The sequence below is a fragment of the Chlamydotis macqueenii genome, chromosome 26 (genome assembly GCF_036417535.1).
Source record: "Chlamydotis macqueenii isolate bChlMac1 chromosome 26, bChlMac1.mat, whole genome shotgun sequence".
NCBI lineage: Eukaryota > Metazoa > Chordata > Aves > Otidiformes > Otididae > Chlamydotis > Chlamydotis macqueenii.
Window position 1 is genome coordinate 2,140,921 of NC_141581.1, and position 20,322 is coordinate 2,161,242.

Here is a 20,322-nt window from a genome sequence, read left to right on the forward strand (position 1 = left end):
GGTGCAGCTTCTGGTCCCAGTCTTGTTTCTCCAGGCAGCCCCACGCCACAATGCTCCTTGTGCTCACGCTGACGCAGGGCTTTCGGCCGCAGGGGAGGGTTGTCCCTGCCACCCAAGTGACCGGAGCGGGATGGAGAGGTGGACACCCACCCAGAGCTGCTACGTGGCACAGAGGAACAGATTTCCCCTTGGCAGACCCCTCACGGGTTGGCGGTGCACCCCAGGGGCACACAGACCCTCTACTGGTAATGCTGGTTTGGAACTGGTAATGCTGGTTTGGGACCCTGTGTCAGTAATACTGGGAGGGGCTTCTCCCCCTCTACTCCACTCTGGTGAGCCCCCGTCTGCAGCACTGCGTCCAGCTCTGGAGCCCCCAACATCAGAAGGACGTGGAGCTGATGGAGAGGGTCCAGAGGAGGCCACGCAGATGCTGAGAGGGCTGGAGCAGCTCTGCTGTGAGGCCAGGCTGAGAGAGCTGGGGCTGCTCAGCCTGGAGAAGAGGAGGCTCCGGGGAGACCTGAGAGCGGCTCCCAGTGCCCAAAGGGGGCTGCAGGAAAGGTGGGGAGAGACTCTTCAGCAGGGCCTGGGGTGACAGGACGAGGGGTGATGGTTTCAAAATAGAGGGAGGTACATTCAGATCAGATATTAGGAAAAAAAATTTTACACTGAGGGTGGTGGAGCACTGTCCCGGGTTGCCCAGAGAGGCGGTGGGTGCCCCATCCCTGGAAACGTTCCAGGCCAGGTTGGCCGGGGCTCTGAGCAACCTGATCTGGCTGGAGATGTCCCTGCTCCTGGCAGGGGGGTTGGACTGGGTGGGCTTTGAAGGTCCCTTCCAACCCAAACCATTCTATGATTCTATGATTTTAGTGGAGGTTTGTTTAAAAAAAACTATGTGCCTGAAACACCCTCGATGCTTCCCTGAATCCCTTGTGTGGGTTCCTGTTGCGATTCGTTCGTGCCATGTGTCGTAGTTCAGCCCCACTCAGGACCAGACTATGCAGTCTCTCACTCCCCCCACCCTCCGAGAGAATAGGGAGAGATGATATAAGAAAAACGGCTCGAGGTTTGAGATAAGGACAGGGAGAAAATCCTTAACTTACTGTTACAGGCAAAACAGACTCAACTTGGGGAAAACTGTTATTACTAAAACCAAAGCAGGAGAATGAGACAGGGAACAAGATACCCTCCCCCACCCCTCCCTCTTCCCGGGCTTAACATTATCTCTGCCTCATTCCCCCCCCCGAGTGGCACAGAGGGGAAGAGGGAATGGGGGTTGCGGTCAGTTCATCACGCGTTGTTTTACAACGCTACTTCGTCGTCAGAGGAAGAACCCCTCACATTCCTCCCCTGCTCCAGAGTGGGGTCCCTCCCACGGGCCACAGTCCTCCTTGAAACTGCTCCTCCGTGGGCCTCCACGGGCTGCAGGGGGATCTCTGCTCCACCATGGCCATCACCACGGGCTGCAGGGGAACCTCAGCCAGGAGCTGCATTGCTGCTCCCCCGCCTTCTGCACTGCCTTTGGCGTCTGCAGCCGTTCCTCTCACAATAAATCCTTCACACCAGGCTGGCAGACGCCTCTCAGGGTCTCTTCACATCTCATCTCCTCTCCACTTCTCTCAGCCGGGCCGAGCTGTCGGGGCCAGCCGCCGCCCGGCGGGAGGCCAGAGGGTGAGGCCTGCAAGGCCCACAAGGATCGCGCCTCCCCCTCTCTGCCCCGGCTCAACGTCTTCACGTCTTCTCTCCTTTTTTTTCTGTTTTCCCCTTCTTAAATACGTTATCGCAGAGGTGTTATCAGGGAACATTCTGCTACCAATTGGCTCGGCCTTGGCCAGCAGCAGATCGCCCCTAGGCCCGGCCGAGTCCACTGAACAAAGGGGAAACAACTTCCAGCAGTTTCCTACAGAAGCTGCCACCACAGCCCCACCTCACTAAATAAAACCAGGACACCATGTCTCATGGCTCTGGAGAACCAGAGGACAGACTCTTCAGCAGGGTCTGTACCAGTAGGACAAGAGGTGATGGTTTTAAACTGAAAGAGATCCAGACTGGATAGAAGGAAGACATTTTTATGCTGAGGGTGGTGGAGCACTGTCCCAGGTTGCCCAGAGAGGCGGTGGATGCCCCATCCCTGGAAACGTTCAAGGCCAGGTTGGCCGGGGCTCTGAGCAACCTGATCTGGCTGGAGATGTCCCTGCTCCTGGCAGGGGGGTTGGACTGGATGGGCTTTGAAGGTCCCTTCCCACCCAAACCATTCTGTGATGCTGTGATCCTAACCTGGCAGCGGGTGACAGAGCTGGTGTTCAGAAGAAGAGTTTCACAAGCTCAGAGCCCTGACCTGGTCTCAGTGCTAGACCTCAACAAAGTCTTGCTCGTTCTTGTTCCAGCTCTTCCCGCCCACTGCTGCCCAGAAAAATCTGACAAGGCCAAAGTTAAAATAAGTTTATTGGAGGAGGAGATAAATCAGGTAGGCTTTGATCCTCTCTTTTCTGCAAACTCTGCTGATGAGAGGCGTGCCCAGCATGGGGCGGCTGTTCACCAGGGACGGTCTGTGCAGCATCACCTCCTCCCTGCGCTGCTGTGCAGCCTGCACGCTGGGGAGGGCAGGGGGGAGACACCCTGTGAGTATCGGGGGCAGCAGGGCAGCGCAGGGCGGGCAGGAGGAGCCCACGCCGCGCTTGAAGCTCCGCTGTAATGGAGGCTGAGGGGTGGGTGGAGATTAACGGATCCGTTGATGGATTGATGGCATACCTGACCACGACCAAGGAGTTGGCCCCGCGCCGGTAGAGACTTGGGTGGGGCCAGATCTTCCCGGCGTGACAGGCCCCCTTCTTCAAGCACAGCCTGCATTCGGCGTTGGAGTGCCCGGCTAGGCCCGTCGGAGTTGGGTCGAGCTTGGCTAGACCCCCCGGAATTGGATCAACCTCCATGGCGTCCTCATCATCTTCCGGTGGCTCGACCTCCATGGGATCGGTGCTAGCCTCTCCGGTTTTGCATGGCCAGCCAAAAAGTTTCCACACATCCTCTTCGGCTGGGCAGCTCCTGCAGTTGCCCTGGCACTGCATTTGGTCGCTTCCTCGGGCGTCGCGACGCGGCACGCAGAATCTGGCAATGGCTGCCTGAGGTCCCTGCTCCGGTCCCGCTGCTGCAGGCGCCGGCGGCTCGGCAAGTGGTTGCCAGCAGCAGGGCTGCCTCGTTAGGGGGCAGGGGACAATGGGGGGTGAGGAGGTTTGTGACATCAGGACATTGTGATGGCACACGGCTGACCGTGGGTCTGTTCAGCTGCCAGGTGCCTGGCCTGGGCCAGGACCTGCCTGGGACAAGCTGAGGTGCTCTGTCCCTGCCCAGTCCCACCCTGGTGGGAACCGCTCTCCACATCTCCCACCGCCCCGGGTGGGCTTGGGGGAGGAACTGCTGCTCTGGTGAAGGTGAAGCAGCCACCGGTTCCGAGTGGCCCATTTCCTTCTCCGGCCACGGCTGCTGTGATCAGAGCAACCCTTCGCAGCCCTGCTGCCTCTCAGCCTGATGGTGGCTGCCCCCAGCCTGGCGTTTGCACAATTTTCCAGACATTTATGTTCGGACCATGCTGGTTGGCCATATCCTCTCTCCTCCAGGCCTGGCCCTGGTGGGAGCTGAGTGCTCCAGCTTCTGCTCTGCAACACCAAGGCCGATGAATGGTTAAAATAAAAGAAGTGGTTGTGGGATCTCTGTGGGTAAAGCAGCCAAGTGCTGTCCCTGTGTAGCGTTAGACCTTTCCCTTCCCTGGAAACCGCCCCGCTTTCCACACCCTCGCTTACATCTTGAGCGTCAAACACCTCTGATACCCAAGAAGCAGGGGTGTCCTGCCGGGGCGATGGGGCCAGGCGGCTGCCCATCCTCTCGGTCGCCGGGCCCACGCCGACAGAGTCCTGGGCAGGGCCAGAACTGCTCAGCGCGATGGACTCTCTTCTTCAGGCGTGGCCTGGGAGCAGCGTTGCGGTGCCATCGCAGTGAGCCAGGGCTTGCACAGCAGTGTTTGCACCCAGGGCTGGTGCATGAAGATGGTTCCAGGTTCGCAGGAGCACCAAGTCTGCCATCATGGTGGGAACTCCACCGCTGCCATCCCTCGTGTGCAGGCCCGCTCTCATCCCCCACACAGCTCCAGCAATCATCTTTCTGAAATGGCTTCAGCCAAAATATTTCCTCAACTGTGGCCTTTTTTATTCAAAAGACCTGCAAAAAAAAAAAAAAAAAAAGGCAGCAACCAAAAGCATCTTGCTCCAAAAAGCTCCTTAGAGCAGAGCATCCCCCAGCACTGACTGGCCACCTCTGGAGTGGGGCTCATCTGTCACCTTCAGGAGGGGGGACAGGTTTTGCAGAGGCTCTGAGCATCCCTGGCCAAACCCCACCCGGCATCCACCCGCTTACCCAGGTTGGTGACCCCCGGCACAAGGAGCACCATGCGCAGCAGAGGTGGGGTCAGCCCAGGCAGGGCCACCCCCAGGTCCTCGCAGCAGCAGAGAGCCGCCCTCGTCCTCCCCACCCCTGGCATGAAATGAGGAAGTGGGAGGAGGAAAAAAAAAAAAATTAGTTGCAATTTGTAGTTGCAGCAGAAATAGAAAAGCAAAGTGCTTTGGGATGGACCCGGGCGCTCGGTGACAGGAGCCCCCCGCGCCCCATCCCCGGGGGCGAGACGCAGGGACACCATGGTGAGTGCGAGCGGGGCCCTGGCTCAGGTCCCCCCCCATCTCCCTCGAGCACCCCAGGGATGTCCCCCTCTCGTCCAGCCACCTCAGGGCTGTCTCAGCCCTGTCCTGTCCTGTCCCTGTCGTGGTCCCTTGCTGCTCCCCGGGAGGTGCTAGGAGCCCACCCAGTGTCCCTGGATGGGACGATGCTGCCCAGGTTTGGGGACAGTGAGAGGAGCTGGGGCTGGGGGAGGCACCAGCACAGGGCACAGTGGTGGGGAGCAGCTGGGGAGGGGGGTGGGTGCAGGGTTGGTGCCCCCGGGAGCGCTGAGCCCAGCAGGATGGAGGCAGCCGGGCGGTGAGGCCGGGCTGGGACAAAGCGGTTTTGATTTTGCCGTTGCCGGCGCGGTGCCTACAGGAGAACCCTGGTGTTCCTCTTGGCCCAACTTCCCACCAGCGCTTCTGGTTTCAGCGCTCACAGTGCTGGCAGAGCGGGGTGCAGGCGGAGAGCGATGGAGTGACAGGGCCAGGAAGGACCCGCTGGGTGTCGGGGCCCAGGGTTGGACCCTGCACCCTGGCACATGCAGGCAACAGGGGCTGCGGGCAGGATACGGGGCTGCCGAAAAGGCGACGGCCAGAGATGGAAGTTGACCTGGAGGCAGAAGAGGAATATAAAAGCTCTTAAAATCAGGGAGGTGCTCAAGCATGGAGTAAGGTTCTGCAGTGTAGCTGCAGCCACGTCTTGAAGCCCACAGCTCTGCTCCCTCCGTGTCTCAGGGCGATGCTGTCCCCAGACGTTTCCGCCCAGGGTGGCCAGGCTGAAACAGAGCCTTCTCCCACCCAAGGTCGCGGTTGCCACCTCTAAGAGGCTGCTCAGATGCTGTACCCCACAAGATGCAAACACTGTCCCTCCTCCCCACCTCAACCCAAGACCTTGAAGGTGTTTCGTGGCTTCAGGAAGGACCACGGGGCTGTGCAGCCACTACCCCGACCCCTGCCAGGGCCCATCCCAAAAAACATGGGAAGAAACACTCCATCCCCAAAGCCTGCCTGTGCCTGGGAGCTGATGGTGACAGTTGTGCAACACCCTGCGCTGCTCTGCTCAAGGCTTCCGGTGGTTTTAAGGTGTTGGCTGCATCTGGGCTTGCCCTATCTGGAGATAAAAGGTGCCAACCTGAGTTGCGTCTGCTCCTCACTTGGGGCTTGCAGGGTTTTTGCGTGGCTCAGACCTGAGCTTTGAAGAAAAACAGATGATGTTTTGCAATCTGCAGGGCCGCTCCCTTCCCTGCCTCAGCCGTCCTCGCCTGAGCAGCGGGTGCCTCCGCGGCCCTGGGTCCAGGCGGTGGCTGCGAGGGTGAGGGTCCCCATCCTGCAGCCCTCATCATTGAGGATGAAATGGCCTCACGGAGACATTTTGTCCAGGCCACTCGTCAGTCCCCTTTCCTGCAGACCCCCGCGGCAGTGGCTGTGAGCCGTTGCTCTCTGGCTCACCCCTCACTTTGGCCTGGGACAGAGGAGACAGCTGAGGAGCTGCTGCCCCAAAACTCTGCTAGAAAATCCATTTGGTGCCCCAGCTCCCTCCGGGGATGCTGCCCACAGGCCTTGTCCTGCAAGGGTTTGCTGGGCGCTGAGCTCGAGCCACGCTGCGGTTTTGAAGGCGTCATTCCCCTTCATTCTCCTCGCAACCCCCCGTGCCAACTCTCAGAGCCGGGCAGACTCTGTACTCCCAGAAACAGGGTGGAAACAACCCCAGCCCTGCAGATACTGGCCACAAAACCTTCCTTCACCGCCAGCCGGTGTTTTCCCTGCAGCTGTGCTGCATCAGGTGCCCTGGCTGAGCCAGGAAAGCACCTAACCTGTGCTGGGAGGAAGAGGAGGTGGCATGAAGGCACGCGCTTGCCGCTGACAGCGCTGAGCAGTTGGTTGACCGAAGGAGAAACTGCAGGTGTCAGCTCAAAAGCGCCGAACTTGCAATACAATATATGCTCATATTTGCCTTAATTTGATGCCGTAACCAGCCGTGCGAGCCTGGGGTGCCTGCGCCGAAGCACTGGGGGCAATGGAGGCAGGGGACAGGGAACAGAGCCCGCGGCTCCGCGCAGGCTCCTCCCAACCTGTTTGTCTCTGTGAAACACGAGGTTTTGGTCAGGTTGGGTTGAAGCTGGGGTCACCAAGAGCTCCCTGGGTGACAGCACGGTGACCTGGAGCGCCCACCTGCATTCTTCTGGGTGGCCTTTCTAGGGGCTTGTCAGGATGGAGGGGAGGAAGAGAATGAGGTGAGAAAAAAGCCTAGAAGCAACAAACAGGAGGAAGAGGAGAAATTCCCTGCGTGGTTTCAGGCTGCATGAGCAGCCCCCATCCCCTCCCGAGCCCCCTGAGCCGACCCAAGTCCGTGCATCCCAACGGAAGGCAGCAGGACAGCAAAGCCAAAAGCTTCTCCACTGGATTTGGGGGCTTGAGTTGCGCTTGGAGTTTAGGTGGCTGTGGATTTTATTTGGGGTTGTGAAGCCCAGCAGCCAAGCAGGAAGGGAGGTGGCCGAGGGGAGCAGCACAATGCTGCCGAACCCCTCTGCACCCCGTGACGGTCCCTCTGTCCCCTGTGGTGATGGTGTCGGGCTGTGCCGAGCATCCGTGGCGCGGAAATCAGGGGCAGACGGGAGCGCGTGAAGGCCTAAAATCTTGAAAGCCAGCCGGAAAATGAAGCAAAAGGGGAAGAGAAGAAAAGGGAAATGGAAAGAGTAAGAGGCTGGGGTGCGACGGAGGGAAGAGAAGTGAAATCGGTGCTGGGAGCGCTGGGGTGAAAGCGGAACCATGGGGGCCACGGGCCAGGCGCAGAGGAGCTGTGGGGGTGATGATGGGGTGTCCCCTCCCGCGCCCCGCGCCGGGGGCTGCACAGGCACCACGCTGCCTTCAGCAGGTTTCCCCTGCCGCAGTGAGGACCAGGGGCCTTTAGGTTGTTTTCTTTTTGCACGGTGAAATCTTGCCCTCCCCTCCCAGCCCGAGGCTGGCTTTAGCCCCGCAAGGGCTTTAATCACAGCCCGGTTTTCCCACTGCCGCCTGGCCCCGGAGGACAGAGACGGGTCAGTCTGGGGGTGGCTGGAAAGCGGGCGCTGGCGTCTCCCTGGGCAGAGAGGAAGGGGCGATGGGGGCACAGCTGCACCTCTGCCCTGCTGCAAAGGGGACGCGGGGGCGCAGAGATGAGCGATGCTGGGGACTCCCCCACCAGCTGCAAGTTTTGCCCTTCCCCCAGGGTTGTTTTTACTGTCAGTTTGACTCATAAGCAAAACCTGTGCTGTAATGGCTCCGTTAGTCCTTCGTTACCCCCATACGGAGCAGGGGTGATGGTACAAACATCCCTCCAGGCCGTCAGACCCGGGCCATGGCCCCGCTCGGGTGCGTGGTGGCCCCGAGGCAGTGGCTGTGGCCGTGTCCCCGCAGGGCAGCAAGGAACGCTTCCACTGGCAGAGCCACAACGTCAAGCAGAGCGGCGTGGACGACATGGTCCTGCTCTCCAAGATCTCCGAGGAGGCCATCGTGGAGAACCTCAAGAAGCGTTTTATGGACGATTACATCTTTGTATCCTTCCTGGGGCGGCGGGACAGGGCCAGGGAGGAGCAGGGCTGTGCTCCAAGGCTTTGCCAGGGCGTGGGCCAAACTGGGGCTGCATCCCATCCCCACGCCGTGGCAGGACAAGGTTGGCATCGGCTGGGGGAATGCCACTGTTCCCAAGCTGCGTCGCACTCAGCAGAGACCCTGCGACCGTGACCCCCATCCTGCCATGCCCAGGGGCCCGCTTTGGTCCTTTCTTTGTGGCCAGAAAGCCCTGAGCGCTGCTTCTCACGTGCTGCCTCCCACTGTTCCTGCACACTGGAAATCTGCCCGCCGGTGCCGAGGGGGCTGGACCCCATGGCAATAGTGGCCTTCGTCCCCTGTTGCTGTCACCCAGCCCCCCCGACACCCACAGCGTGCCCTGGCTGCTCTGCACCTGCAGCAAACCCTGGACGGAGCGGGAGCATCCCTGCGGATACGGGGAGGAGGTGCCAGCCCTCACTCTCCGCTGGTCTCGGGCCACCACGGCAAGACACCAAGAAGCCAGCATGGGGTGCAAAGCTCCCACCCTGCCCATTCTTGCCCCCCACTGCGCCAACCCCCAGCCCAGAGGCTTTTGTCGTCGCTGGCACCCATCACAGAGGGGACGCTGCTGAGCACCCTGCACGGTGCCCCTTTGTGCGTTTGGGGAGGCGGCCGCGCGCCGACGATTTGAGGCGCTGAGCCCTTGCCTGGCTCACCCCATGCCTGCTTGGGGTGCAGCCCCCTCAGCACCCCAGCACCATCACAGACTCCTCACCTGCGCCCCACTGCTGATGTGTGACCGGCTCTGGTGGGAAAGAGGACAAAATCCCGGCAGAGCAGGGCACGGCGGGGGCTCGGGTGGTAGAGGGGCTGAGCACGGGGCTGAGCGCTTGCTCGCGCCGCCGCCAGCAGCTGTGGTTTTCCTGAAGATGCGGCTCTGTCCTTACAAGGTGATGCTCTGTCCCAGGCCGGCGGTGACGCAGCCATCCTCCCCTCTTTTTCGGCAGCCTTGGGGTTTAAAATGTGTTTGGGGTTTGCTTTTATGCAGCCTCTTTCTTCCTTTTTTTTTTTGCGCTGCCGCACGCAGGGCACTCATCTAGCCATGACTCAACACCCCACGCTTCTGCATTTCTCAGAAAAGCCCCTCTCTCTTCCTGCCCTTCAGCTGCTCTTCCCCCTGCGCCGCTGTCAGGTGGGCCAAAAATAGAAACAAGGCATCAAGGGCTCGGGCTGACCCCACTGGCACCGCTCCGTCCTCAACCTCGATCTCCCCAGCAGCTGCCCTGGGACGCTGGGGGCTCATCTCCATCCTACTGCTGTGTCATTCCAGGCAGAGTTCCCCACTTTCCTGCTCCGCTTCCCACACCTGGGTGGCTCAAGGCAAGGGCCGAGGGCGGCGGAGCGGCTGGGTGGCCAGGGAAAGGCAGGAGCCAGCGGTTTCTCTCCCTGCCGTGCCTCAGTCTCCCTGGCTGTAAAATAGAAACTGTCTCTGCTGGAAAAGCTGCAAGTGGACCACGAGCAGCTGAGGAGAGGGAAAATTCCAGGAGGCTGCGGGATGCTGGAAATGCTGCTTTTGGAGCCAATTCTCAGCCAGGGAGCTGAGGGGACGCTGTACCCTGCGGGGCCGAGGGAGCAAAACACTGGGGCCCCGTGGCTGGAGAAGCACCGAGTCATGGCGACAGCTCTCACCGATGCTGCCTGCAGGGAGGGAAGGGGGGGACACGGGAAAGGACACACTGACCTTAACCCGCCACCCAGACCTACATCGGGCCGGTGCTCATCTCTGTCAACCCCTTCAAGCAGATGCCGTACTTCACGGAGCGGGAGATCGAGCTGTACCAGGGGGCGGTGAGGCTGCTGTGCGCCAGCCAGCGGGGTCGGCCAGGGCTTCGCTGGGTTTAATTCAGCACCAAAAAAACCACCTGGGGGGCATCCCAATCCTTCCAAAGGGGTGGGGAAGGATGGGGACAATCGTCAGCTGATGATCAGCTCACATTCGTGGCGAGGAGCTAATTCCTCATCCCCATCACGTGCCGCTGCCTTGCGCGATGCCCGGGCAGAATCAAGGGGGTTTGGGGAGGGGGCTCAGGGTGGGGGGGGGCCGGTGACTGCTCTGTGGTCAGTGCTGCTGTCCTTGTCCCTGGTTTAGGCTCAGTACGAAAACCCCCCCCACATCTACGCCCTGACCGACAACATGTACCGCAACATGCTGATCGACGGGGAGAACCAGTGCGTCATCATCAGGTAGGGGGTACGTGGGACGCAGCTGGGGACCCCGTGCCGGGGGCTGGCTGTCCCCATCGCTGGGGGCATCCCAGCTAAACACAGCTGAAAACTGGTAGTGGGTCGGGTTGACCCAGCGTGTGGGGGTGCCCGGAGGGACTCCAGCGTCCTCGACCACCAGTATCAGCTGCGACGGGGTTGTTCCAGGCAGGGACCGAGCCTTGTGCAACGCGCCTTTCCGGCTGAGCGTTGCAAGGGAAATGGTCAGGATGTGGGGCAAGGCCAGAGACTTCCCCTCGAGGCTCCCAAGTCTCCCTCCTCCCTTCCAAAATCGAGCAGCAAGAAATCCAACATCTCCTCCCAGAGCAGCTCCTCGCCCAGCCTTGCTCCAGCCCCGCTTACATCCCAGAGCAGCCCAGTCCCCGGCGTTAGCGCTCCTATACACTCAGAGCACACGGCAGGAGGGAGGCCACAGCCTCCATAACCTGTCCTAGCCCCCTGCCCTGCTCCAGCATCCCACCCCCAGGCACCCCAGGACGGGCGGCTCTGGCTGGGGCCATTTCACAACTCCTCTGCTTTGACGTTTGTACAGCGGAGAAAGCGGGGCTGGGAAAACGGTGGCGGCGAAATACATCATGGGCTACATCTCCAAAGTGTCCGGGGGAGGCGAGAAAGTGCAGGTACGGCTGCCCCCCACCGCAACACCGTGCATCACTTCACCTCCCGGCTGCTCCCCGCAGCCCCGCTCCCCTCGTCTGACCGTGGCAGACAGAGCAGAGCTGGCTCCAGGGCGGGGGGCGCGCAAAGCCCCGGGTCTGTCCCCGGCCCCAAGGCAGGGCTGCTGCAGTGGAGCGCAGACGTCTGGCCCCCCAGCTCAGCCTCCTCCCCTCCTTTGCCCCCAGCACGTGAAGGACATCATCCTGCAGTCCAACCCGCTGCTGGAAGCCTTTGGGAATGCCAAAACCGTCCGGAACAACAACTCCAGTCGCTTTGTAAGTCACCAGGGCAGGCGCGGAGGGTCAGCGCCACGGCCGGGATCCATCCCGGCGATGGTCCCAGCGCAGTGGGAGAAGGGGGAGAGAAGCCAGGGCTGGGGAGAGTGAGGAGTCCCGACGGCCGCGGCTCTGAGCGGGAGCTGTGCGGGACCAGGGCAAGTACTTCGAGATCCAGTTCAGCCGGGGAGGCGAACCCGATGGGGGAAAGATCTCCAACTTCCTGCTGGAGAAGTCGCGGGTGGTCAGCCAGAACGAGTGCGAGAGGAATTTCCACATCTTCTACCAGGTACAGGGGGCGCGGGGCCGGCTGGGCTGCCGCAGGGAATGGGGGCCAGATCACCACAGCCCCCATTTCTCTCCCAGCTCATCGAAGGGGCGTCCCAAGAGCAGCAGCAGAACCTGGGGATCATGAGCCTGGATTATTACTACTACCTGAACCAGACGGACACATACCAGGTGGAGGGCACAGATGACCGCAGTGACTTCCATGAGACCATGGTGAGTTCCTGGGAACAGGAATCCCCAAAGCTGGCTGCGGCCGGGCAGGGGCTGACGGGGTCCCTGCACCCCCAGAACGCCATGATGGTCATCGGCATCCGGGGCGAGGACCAGCAACTGGTGCTGCAGATCGTAGCAGGGATCCTCCACCTGGGAAACATCAGCTTTCGGGAGGAAGGCAACTACGCTCGGGTGGAGAATGCTGACAGTGAGTAGCTGGCCCACCCCGTTCCGGGGGGACAAGCGGGGACGCTCGCAGAGACCCTTGGCAATGAATTGCAAACTCTCCATAGCACAAATCCCCTGGCAGAGGAGAGAGGCAGTGTCAGCATCTTCCCCACCTTAGAGGTGCGGAAACTGAGGCAGCGAACAAATGGCAGGACTAGAGCTAAATTAGCAACGGGACAGATCCCAGGAGTCGCTTGCTGTGATTGAGCAGAGGGAGGACCGTGTCCCACATCCCTGCTCACTGCAGCATCGCTGTCCTTTGCACTCAGACGGGGCCAGGGGATCTGGCGGCGGCTGCAGGCAGCGTGCCGGGGGCGTACGGGGAGCAGGCAGCCCTGACCACCCCCTCCCTCTGCCCAGCCCTGGCCTTCCCTGCCTACCTGCTGGGGATCGACCAGGGCCGCCTCAACGAGAAGGTCACCAGCAGGAAAATGGACAGCAAGTGGGGCGGCCGCTCCGAGTCCATCACCGTCACCCTCAACGTGGAGCAGGCGGCTTACACCCGGGACGCCCTGGCCAAGGGGCTCTACGCCCGTGTCTTTGACTTCCTCGTGGAGGTGTGTGGTCCCGACAGGCTGGGCTGAACACGGCCGTGGTGCGGAGGGGATGCTCGCCACCCACTCCCTGCCGTACATCCCCAATGACGGTGACCCGTCCCATCTCTCCTGGCAGTCTATCAACCGGGCCATGCGGAAGCCGCATGAGGAGTACAGCATCGGGGTGCTGGACATCTACGGCTTCGAAATATTCCAGGTATGTGGTATGTGTTGCTCTGCTGTAGGAACCCAGCTGGGAAATGTCCTTCCCTGCTCACAGGGGGCTGTTGGCAGTTGACGGCCCCAGGAAGGGTCCCTGAAGCAGCACCCAAAGGCTCTGCTGCTTGGGGTCCCCCTTGATGCCGTGGGAGGAGCAGAAGCCACCTCAACCCTCACCTCCTCTTTAATCTTTTGTCCTTTTGCAGAAAAATGGCTTTGAGCAGTTCTGCATTAACTTTGTGAACGAGAAGCTGCAGCAGATCTTCATAGAGCTGACCCTGAAGGCAGAGCAGGTATGGGGGAAGTAGGGGGGCTGCACCAGCACCCCGATTCCTGCGCCCTGCACCCTTGTCGCCAACTGGTCACGGCACCACAGCCAGAGCAGTGGGGGCTGCGGCACGTCCCAAGGGTCAGGGGTCCACTCGGCTCTCCCTGCACGTCCCCAGGAGGAATACGTGCAGGAGGGGATCAAGTGGACCCAGATCCAGTACTTCAACAACAAGGTGGTGTGCGACCTGATAGAGAACAAGCTGGTGAGCGGGGTCCCCTCCTCTGGGGCAGGGTCTCTTGGGGAGGGGGGGTGTCAGATGGGCTGGGTGCTGTCAGGGATGGGTGGCAGAAGTTTGGTCCTGCTGGGGAGCATCCCTGGGAGTGCAGCAGCTCTGTGTCCTTCACCTAAGCTGTGGTTCAGCGTGAAGCAGCTTTGACCAGCGCAGGGCACTTGAGCACAGCCAGGTACGGAATCGGGCCTTTGGGCACCCATGGCTTCGCTGTCCCTCTCCCAGAACCCCCCCGGGATCATGAGCGTCCTGGATGACGTCTGTGCCACCATGCACGCCACCGGTGAGGGCGCAGACCAGACCCTGCTGCAGAAGCTGCAGGCAGCCGTGGGCACCCACGAGCACTTCAACAGCTGGAGCTCCGGCTTCGTCATCCACCACTACGCAGGCAAGGTACGGCACCCCGCCCCGCGCCTCGCCGCCCTGGCCACAGCGGCACGGGGCTGAGCACCCCTCCGGCCCCCAGGTCTCCTACGACGTGAACGGCTTCTGCGAGCGCAACCGAGATGTGCTCTTCACTGACCTGATCGAGCTCATGCAGAGCAGCGAACAGTGAGTCTTGGTGGGCTCCCAGGGGCCGGGCTGGGGCAGAGGGCAGCATCATCAACAGCCATAACGCTTTGCCGGTCCAGCCTCCGCACTCAGGGTGCTCAGAATCCCACATCGCCCCGTGCACACCAGCAGCATCTCCCCACCGAGCACAGCGGCAGCCGGGGGCTGCAGGGCCGGGTGGAGGGGTGCTCATCCACCGGCACCGATCCTGCTGGGCCTGGGGGCAGTTGGGAGGGACGGGCTTGGCCGCAGTGCAGGATTTCCTAGCAGCAGGAAGCAGAGACCCTGCTGAGCCTGGGGAGGCTGGCAGCTCTCACCCAGGCACTGTCACCTGCCTTTCAGCGGTTTCATCCGGATGCTTTTCCCAGAAAAGCTTGATTCTGACAAAAAGGGGCGACCAACCACTGCAGGGTCCAAAATCAAGGTACGTCCCGGAGGCTGCAGGACAGGAACTGCCTCTGGGGAAGCAGCAGGGTGATGGGCTCCCACCACCGCCTTTAATGCTACAGAGGTCGCTCCTTGCAACAGAAACAAGCCAACGACCTGGTGAACACGCTAATGAAGTGCACGCCACACTACATCCGCTGCATCAAGCCCAACGAGACCAAGAAACCCCGGGACTGGGAGGAGAGCAGGTAACAGAGGCCCCTTGCCATGTATCAGGGAGCGCACGGAGCCCGGGGAATGGGATCCAGCCGTGGGAGTGCGGCCAGGACCAACTTCCGCACCCCTGGGCTGGTTCCCCCTCCCCTGGGGACCACGAGGGGACCCAGGGGAGCACAAAGTGGGTGCTGAGGAGCATGTGGGGACACACGCGCGTCTCTACATGTGTCACCCAGAGGTTCCATCCTGAGCCCCAGGAAGCTCTCACGTGTGCATGGCTGAGGGCATCCCCGTGCAAAGCGCCGGCCGAGGGATCTGGGTGGCTCTCCCAGCTGAGTGTGACCCTCCCGGCTCCGCAGGGTGAAGCACCAAGTGGAGTATCTGGGGCTGAAGGAGAACATCCGGGTGCGCCGGGCAGGTTTCGCCTACCGCCGCCTCTTCCACAAATTCCTACAACGGTGAGCGACCGCCGCAACAGGGGACGGCAGGTCCCCGCCGCCCGGCCGTGACTCGCATCCCCTCTCCCTGCAGCTACGCCATCCTCACCCCCGAGACTTGGCCGTCCTGGCGCGGGGATGAGCGGCAAGGGGTGCAGCACCTGCTGCACTCCGTCAACATGGACCCGGACCAGTACCAGATGGGTCGGAGCAAGGTGTTTGTCAAGAACCCCGAATCGGTAAGCGGCCCAGCTCGACCCCTCGCCCCGCACCCCAGCATCCCCAAGGGATGCCGCACGCAGCCGAGCATCGCTTTAGGCGACGCTGGGGAGGGTTTGGGGTGCTGATGTGCGACCCAGCACGGGGTCTCGGGGGGTCCCTAACCAGCCATGCTCAGCACCCCGCGTGTCCCCCACCACAGCTCTTCCTCCTCGAAGAGATGCGGGAGCGGAAATTTGACGGCTTTGCCCGAGTGATCCAGAAGGCCTGGCGCCGGCACATCGCCATCCGGAAGTACGAGAAGATGCGAGAGGAGGGTAAGGCTGGGCAAGGAGGAGGACGCCAGCACACTGGCACCCCTTTTTGGGTGCCCTTCGCTGGGGACAGCTCAGCTGCCAGAGAGGCTCATAATTGTGATGCTAACGAGGAAAGGGGTGAGGAGGGACCAGAACAGGGTATTTTCCTACATCTTAAAGGAGGGTGTGAACTTCTCACTCCTATTTCCAGCCCTGGGAGGGGCTGTAGGACAGAAACCAAAGCCCCTCGCTGTCTCACGCTGAATTTCGTTGCCTGCGAAGGGATGGAGAGGAGTAGCTGGGAGCCAGCGTTAGCAGAGGGATGGGAAAGGTGACCACCCCCCAACCCCATCGCAGGCGTCTTCCCAAGCATGTGGTGACAAATCAAGGAGGAAAACACAGCAAGCAGCTGGGTTCCTCCCTCCCACAGCACAAGACTTTTTGAGGGCAATTAATGGGTTTCGAAGCCAGATTCCTCCTGTGGCATTAAAATGAGACCCACGTCTCACTGTCACAGTCCACGCGATGGCTTTCACAGCAATCGCAGCTGGTTTGGGAGGGCAGGCGGTCAGGGGCCAAGGGCTGAGCCCTGCGCAGAGCCCTGTCCCACCAGCATCGCTTCGGGGTCCCACGCAGCCTCCAACATCCTCTACAACTTCAAAGAGCGGAGGAGGAACAGCATTAACAGGAATTTCGTGGGCGATTACCTGGGCATGGAGGAACGGCCGGAGCTGCGCCAGTTCCTGGCCAAGCGGGAGCGGATCGACTTCGCCGACTCCATCACTAAGTACGACCGGAGGTTCAAGGTATGCGGAGACACTCGAGGCTTGGGACGGGCCAGGCTGTGGCTTGTGGTGGTTGCCCTTGGGTGGGATGCGTGCAGGGCTGGTGTCCCCCCCACAAAACACCTTCTCACCCCCTGCTCCTGTCCTTTCCCAGCCCATCAAGAGGGACTTCATCCTCACCCCCAAATACTTCTACCTGATCGGGCGGGAGAAGGTGAAGAAAGGTCCTGAGAAGGGGCAGATCAAGGAGGTGCTCAAGAAGAAGGTGGAGCTGCAGGCGGTGAGCGGAGTCTCACTGAGGTGCGTCCCTTAGCTCTGCACGAGGGGGTCCAAGAGGTCAGACTTCACCCGTCAGCTCCACCAGCCTCTCCGTGCCCCAGTGCCCCCAGCCAGGCGCTGGCCCCCTCATCTGTGGAGGATGCAGGGCATGGAGCCATAGGCAGGAGGCTCCTTGCAGAGTGCTTTGCAGACAGGGCTTTCCAGCTAAATCGCTCTCCAAATTTCCTTGGGGTGGACCCAGGCCCAACGGGGCTCCCAGCTCCCCACCAGCCTTGCCCCCCGCTGACACCCCCGCACCGGGGTTGCTCCCGCAGCACCAGGCAGGATGATTTCTTCATCCTCCACGAGAAAGATGCCGACAATTTCTTGGAGTCCACCTTCAAGACAGAGCTGATCACTCTACTGTGCAAACGCTACGAGGAGCTCACCCGCACCAAGCTGCGCCTCTCCTTCAAGGACACGTAAGGATGGAGGCTGGGAGAGGTGACGAAGCAGGACAGGGTCCTGTCACTGTGGCCTCACAGCCTCTATCCCCCCCAGACTACAGTTTCGGGTGAAGAAGGAGGGCTGGGGCGGTGGTGGCACCCGCAACGTCACCTTCGTCAGAGGACAGGGCGACGTGGCCACCCTCAAAGCCGGCGGCAAAACCCTTACAGTCAGCATCGGGGATGGGCTCCCCAGGAACGCCAGTGAGTGCCAGGGCGCCCGGGGGGCGGGGGGGGGACAGGAGCGCCGGGGCTGCAGAGCAGCACTGGAGGCTTGGGGACATCGGGGCGAGCCAGCATGGACCCCAGCCTTGCGGGGTTCGCGTTTCACCCAGGAGGGACCCGCTTCTGCTCAGGGGGGAGCACGGGCCATTTTGGGTGCAGCTGGGTACAAACTGTGGGAGCAGCACCCCCCCCTCCAGCTGGCTCTGAGGGCTGTCACCTAACGGGGGGCTCATGTCCCCCCAGAGCCCACGAGGAAGGGGGCAACGCAGAGCAGAGGTGGCGGCAGGTACCCAGCGCCCTCCCGCAGCGCCCCGTCGGTACCCAGAGGTGAGGAGGGCGGTGCCGAGGGGGGACACCAGGGAGGGGGACCGCGGCGTGGATCCAGCCAGCACTGTGCTCTCGGGGGGGGTGCTGGCTGAGCGAGGGCCCCCTGTCACGCACCATCCCCGGGCCAGGGGGTCTTGCAGGCACCTGCAGGAATGGGGCACCCCAGTTCCCACCCAGCGACGGCCAGGCCCAGCGGGACACCTACTCGGCACCCCAGAAGCAGACGCGGGGGCCACCGGCTGCGGCACTTAGCCTCCGAAACCCCAGCCACCAGCCGAAGACACGGCCTCCGTCAACGCAGAACATGGATTTCCTCAATGTGCCCGACCAGGGGGTGGCTGGGTAGGTCCTGTACTGGCACCCACCTCCCACCCCCACATCCCATCCTCCCTTCCCACTGCTGCCGGTCCCAGGAGATGCTCTTTCCCCTCTGAGCCGCTCGACGCAATGACAGCCCGACCAGGTCCAGGCAATCCAGTGTTGCTGGCAGGATTGCACCTCCCAGGCTCTTCCACATCCCAGTTCTCCCAGTCGCTGGTCTGGGAGGACCCACCTTGAGCTGCAGGCACAGAGCATCACGTCGATGGGAGAGAGCAGGGTGGGAAGGAGGGTGCCCCCTCCCTGATGGGAACGCCGTTTCTCCCGCAGCATGCAGCGCCGGCGAAGCCTGAGCCAGCGGCCGCCCCCGGCCAGGCGCCCCAAGCCGCAGCCCAAGGCAGCCGTGCCACGCTGCCAGGCGCTCTACCAGTACATCGGGCAGGACGTGGACGAGCTCAGCTTCAACGTGGGGGACATCATCGACATCCTGCTGGAAGGTACCGCCGGGCTCCTGCCTGCCCAGCTTCTCCCCGCTGTGCCCGCTTCACCGCCCCTGACCTGGCTCTTTATTTTCCCCGCTTCCCAGATATCTCCGGCTGGTGGAAGGGTCGGCTGCACGGCAAGGAAGGGCTTTTCCCTGGGAACTATGTGCAGAAGATCTAAGCTGGGCGCAGTGGCCAGAGGCGAGGAGGAGGTGGCCATCCTCCCACCCTACCTCCACCGAGGCTGCGCCGAAGCGGCCGGTGCAGCTCCGCAGCGGTTCTCCGTCGGCATTGAGCGAGCGCTTCCTCGCCAGCCCCCCTGGTCTGCGCCAGCTGTGCCAGTGCCAGCCACCGAATCCCACAGCTGCTTTCGATGGCGGCCATCCGGCGGCAAGAAGCGGCTCTGCCGCTTGTTCGTACCCTGGGAGTGGAACTGCTCGGGTGATTCTGGGGTATAAATAGGATTATTGTTAATAATTATGGTAAACAATCAGACTCAGGAAATCTGAGTCTGGCTCAAAAATTGAGCCTGGAGTTTGTATTTCACCCCAATGCGGACCCGTGGCTCCCGCTGGCCCTGTGACAAGAGCCTTGCGCCTGGGAACGTGGGCACACACGCGTCGGACGCAGCCCCTTTCCCTCCACCTTGAACCCTCCAGAAGGCACTGAATCTGGAAACCAGCCCCCCCAGGAACCCGGTGCAGGCGTCTGCGCAGCCCGGCACGACCCCAGGCCACTCGGCACGGCCGGGAGCGGCAGCGGTGAAGCACAGCAGGGCCACGGGGTGCAGCGGGACCGGGACACCGTCGCTGTTCCCCAAATTCCCGCAGGAAAAGCTGCGAGGACCACTTAGCCAAAGCCCCCCGAGTGGCAGCAGCTTTTCCTGACGGGGGTCAGAGCGCTGCCAGGGCCCCCCTGGCTTGCAGGTTGGGGGGATCTCGTCTGTGGGGTTGACATTTGGGGTGGAAACCACCATCCTCGGCCACACCGGCTTCGGGGAACCCTCTCTGCCCGGAGCCCCGAGGATGGGGGGGGGCAGCTGGGGCTGGGACGGGGCTTGGGCGGGGGCTGAGTCCCACTCGGGGTTGTTCAGGAGGGAGCGGGACGCACGGTGCCGCCATGTCAGGCCTCGCCCCCGCCTGCCCCCGTTCCCCGCTCCCCCTGCGCCACGGCCTGCGTCACGGCCGGAGGAAGTGACGACAGCCGGCTCTCGCGCGGCCTTGCCTCGGCCTCCTGCCCCAGCCCTCCTCTTCCTCCCTCTCACAGCCCCCACTGGGGTTACCCCCCCCGCCCCAGCAGACAGACCCCCCCTGCCCCATGGATGGGGGGCTACAGAGGGGCTCAGGGACCCCCCCACCCAGGGTGGGGACGGCACAGGGCAGGAGGCTGCTGGAATGTGAAGTTCTCCACTGTCCCACGCTGCAAACGGTGGCTGGGCCGCCCCATTTCGGGTTTTTACAACCCCTGTGAGCCTTGGGGTGATTTTTTCCTGTAAATCACAGGTTTTTAGGAGTCCTTGCACTGCAGAGCTTGAGGGGGGGGGGAGGGAGGGGGGAGCAGGCAGAGCCTCTGATTTTATTTTAATGAAAAAAAACAACTTTGGAAACTCTGAGGGTCTGGGAAATTCCTTCCTGCACCTTCCAGCCATTCCCCAGGGCGGGGGGCAGCACCCCGGCAGTAGGTGCTGAGGAAGTGGGGTGCCCCCCCTCAGCCCTGCTGGCAGGAGGGAGCTGGGCCAGTTCAGGCACTCACTGGGGTGCTCCAAGGGGCTCCGAGGGGCTTAGGGGGGGTCTCTGAGGGGCTGGGGGGGGGTCTCTGAGG

General features: G+C 62.0%; 1 protein-coding gene across 1 annotated transcript; it reads left to right on the top strand.

Annotated features, from left to right (window-relative positions):
* Nucleotides 1-4,605: 4,605 nt before the first annotated feature.
* Nucleotides 4,606-19,100, top strand: MYO1F (myosin IF). The gene is made up of 28 exons (XM_086767469.1): nt 4,606-4,685; nt 8,100-8,237; nt 9,993-10,082; nt 10,384-10,478; nt 11,050-11,137; nt 11,360-11,449; nt 11,607-11,738; nt 11,816-11,950; nt 12,026-12,158; nt 12,539-12,735; nt 12,851-12,931; nt 13,140-13,226; nt 13,380-13,466; nt 13,719-13,886; nt 13,960-14,045; nt 14,388-14,469; nt 14,574-14,680; nt 15,008-15,106; nt 15,180-15,324; nt 15,507-15,621; nt 16,237-16,406; nt 16,540-16,685; nt 16,979-17,125; nt 17,205-17,353; nt 17,618-17,701; nt 17,842-18,043; nt 18,350-18,516; nt 18,606-19,100. The coding sequence occupies exons 1-28, from the start codon at nt 4,683-4,685 to the stop codon at nt 18,680-18,682; spliced, it is 3,300 nt and encodes a 1,099-aa protein (XP_086623595.1). The 5' UTR covers nt 4,606-4,682; the 3' UTR covers nt 18,683-19,100.
* Nucleotides 19,101-20,322: the final 1,222 nt, after the last annotated feature.

What these genes read in the sequence shown, in the direction of transcription:
- MYO1F (XM_086767469.1), top strand. An exon ending in CTGCAGGGTCCAAAATCAAG is followed by an intron (nt 14,470 to 14,573) that starts GTACGTCCCGGA and finishes TCCTTGCAACAG; the next exon opens with AAACAAGCCAACGACCTGGT. An exon ending in CGGGACTGGGAGGAGAGCAG is followed by an intron (nt 14,681 to 15,007) that starts GTAACAGAGGCC and finishes CCGGCTCCGCAG; the next exon opens with GGTGAAGCACCAAGTGGAGT.